At 41.1% G+C, this 2,356-nt stretch overlaps 1 protein-coding gene across 1 annotated transcript; it reads left to right on the top strand.

Annotated features, from left to right (window-relative positions):
• Positions 1–676: 676 nt before the first annotated feature.
• Positions 677–1,876, top strand: LOC141629265 (protein FAR1-RELATED SEQUENCE 5-like). Its single transcript, XM_074442293.1, has 2 exons — positions 677–1,474; positions 1,559–1,876. The coding sequence occupies exons 1-2, from the start codon at positions 677–679 to the stop codon at positions 1,874–1,876; spliced, it is 1,116 nt and encodes a 371-aa protein (XP_074298394.1).
• The last annotated feature ends 480 nt before the right edge of the window (positions 1,877–2,356 follow it).

Here is a 2,356-nt window from a genome sequence, read left to right as displayed (position 1 = left end):
AAGAGCGACGAATTAGATAACCAAAGAAGCATGCTCTGACAAGGTGTGGCTGCAAGGCGCACATGAGGTTGAGAACCTGTGAAAAAACAGGACAACGAGATTTGGGTATATTGTGGATGTCTTTGTAGATGTTCACAATCACTCTCTTTACTCTGTCAAAAACAGGGAGTTCCAGAAGCTCTCAAGGGACGTCCATGACTACATTAAGAGGACCATTATTGATCATACTAAGCTCAACATAGGTCCAACATTGAGCTTCAGAATTCTCAAGGAATACTCAAATGGTTATCAGAATATCGGTGCCTCTTTGCTAGACTTCAAAAACTTCAAACGAAATATCAAGTGTTACATTGAGGATAAGGATGCTAGTATGTTCATTGGGCATTTCAAAATCTTCAAATTTGAAACAAAGGGGTTCTATTTTGCTTATGATCAGGATGAGAACAAATGCTTGACGAAGGTTATTTGGGCTGATAAGGAAGGGATAAACAACTACAAGTTATATGGAGACACGATCTCGTTTGACCCTACTTATGGGACAAACAAATATTTCATGGTGTTTACTCCCTTCACCGGAGTAGACCACAACAAGAAGACGGTAACTTTTGCAGCTGGGTTACTTGACTTCGAGAGTTAGCATTCATTTGAGTGGATTTTTAAAAAATTTCTCGAAGCAATGGGGCAGCAGCAACCTCAATGCGTAATTACAGAACAGTGCCCTGGAATTAAAAAGGCCTGCCCAAATGTCTTCAATCATTCTGTGCACAAGTACTGCATGTGGCATATCATGCAGAAAATGTCTGAGAAAGTGGGAAGGGCAATCTGCAATGATACGGAATTTATGACCGACATAAATGCCGTTGTTTGGGATGTCGACCTCGAACAGGCATTTAATTTGAACAGAATCGGAAAAGCTATTCTTGAAGCACATGGTATGCAAAGCAACCGGTGGTTGAAGTATGTCTTTGCAATCAGACAAAAGTGGATACCCGCATACTTTCGGGATCTGCCTCTAGGTTGTTTGTTGCGAACAACCCAGAGATCTGAAAGTTCAAACAGCTATTTCAAGCGGTTTGAAACCCACTTTGGAACCCTTGTCGAGTTCTGGATGAGGTACAATTCCACAATAGAGAAACAAAGGCATACACAAAGGAGAATGGATAATGCCAATGAGCATAGTATGCTCGAGAAAGTAGGGCCGATGAAGGTAGAGATGCATGCCTCACTTGTCTACACACATCCTATCTTTGCGGACTTTCAGAATGAAGTCAAACATGCGATATGCAGCATGGGGGTCGGGGGTTTGACAACAGTAGGGGCAGTGGAGTACCATGACGTTCGTGATGGACTGAAGCACAGAAGCTTCCGAGTTGAATTTAACACCAAAACTAACGAGAGCAAATGTGCATGTAAGCTGTATGAGAGGCATGGCATTGTCTGTCGGCATATACTGTGGGTGTGGAATGGTAGGAAGGTGCACAGGATACCTGAGCCTTATATCCTTACTCGATGGACAAAGAAATCCTACAGGCCAATTGTCCGAGATGAAAATGGAAAGGTGATAGAAGACATTGATGAAGCTGACATCAAGAAAGCTGAGATGTCAAAGGTTTGGTTTGAGATTTATGCAACTGTCGGGGTGATGGACAGTTATGCTACGGTTAAACAGATGAAGCAACTGCAGAAAACCCTAACACAGTTCAGGGAGAACATCACAGGACCAATTGAACCGAAAACTAAAAACCAGGAAATCGAGGCTCTTCTCGGCATCACAGCCTCAAATGATATTGACCTTCGACCGCCAAACAAGGCCAAAAATAAGGGCAGTGGCAAAAGATTAATTCCGTCGAAAGAAAAGGCCAAGAGCAAGCCATAAAAGAGGAAGCGAAGATGCGGTAACTGCAAGAAATGGGTGAACCACAACAGTAGAACTTGTAATCTTCCATTTGCTGAAAGTCCCCCTTCTGATGACGATGATGAAGAAGAATCAGAAACTGAAGAGGTATGAATCTGAACTATTACTCTCCTATTATTCTAATGTTATCCTCTTATTCTACTGTTATTCCTCTATTATTCCGGTGTTACTCTGCTATTCTACTGCTGTTGTGTTATTCTACTGCTATTCTGCTATTAATGTGTTGTTATTTTTGAATAGAAAATGAATATTCTTTGTGGAAATGGATAGTGTCTGCAATAATAGCAGAGTAGGTGCTAAATTTGCTCTAATTGCTATTCTACTGCTATTAATGTTATTCTACTGCTATTCTGCTATTAATGTAGCTGCTAAATACTAAGCAAGCATTGCAGGAATATGAATCAGATGCATGAACTAACAAAGACAAAAGAGACGCAAAAG

This window comes from Silene latifolia, chromosome Y, assembly GCF_048544455.1.
Source record: "Silene latifolia isolate original U9 population chromosome Y, ASM4854445v1, whole genome shotgun sequence".
NCBI classification, from domain to species: domain Eukaryota; kingdom Viridiplantae; phylum Streptophyta; class Magnoliopsida; order Caryophyllales; family Caryophyllaceae; genus Silene; species Silene latifolia.
This window is presented reverse-complemented; position numbering and strand designations above follow the sequence as displayed.

Excerpts from the sequence above, each read along its gene's own strand:
- LOC141629265 (XM_074442293.1), top strand. The coding sequence starts at position 677 with ATGGGGCAGCAGCAACCTCAATGCGTAATTACAGAACAGTGCCCTGGA. Across the intron at positions 1,475-1,558 it reads GGGTGTGGAATGGTAGGAAG|GTGATAGAAGACATTGATGA; the intron begins GTGCACAGGATA and ends GAAAATGGAAAG.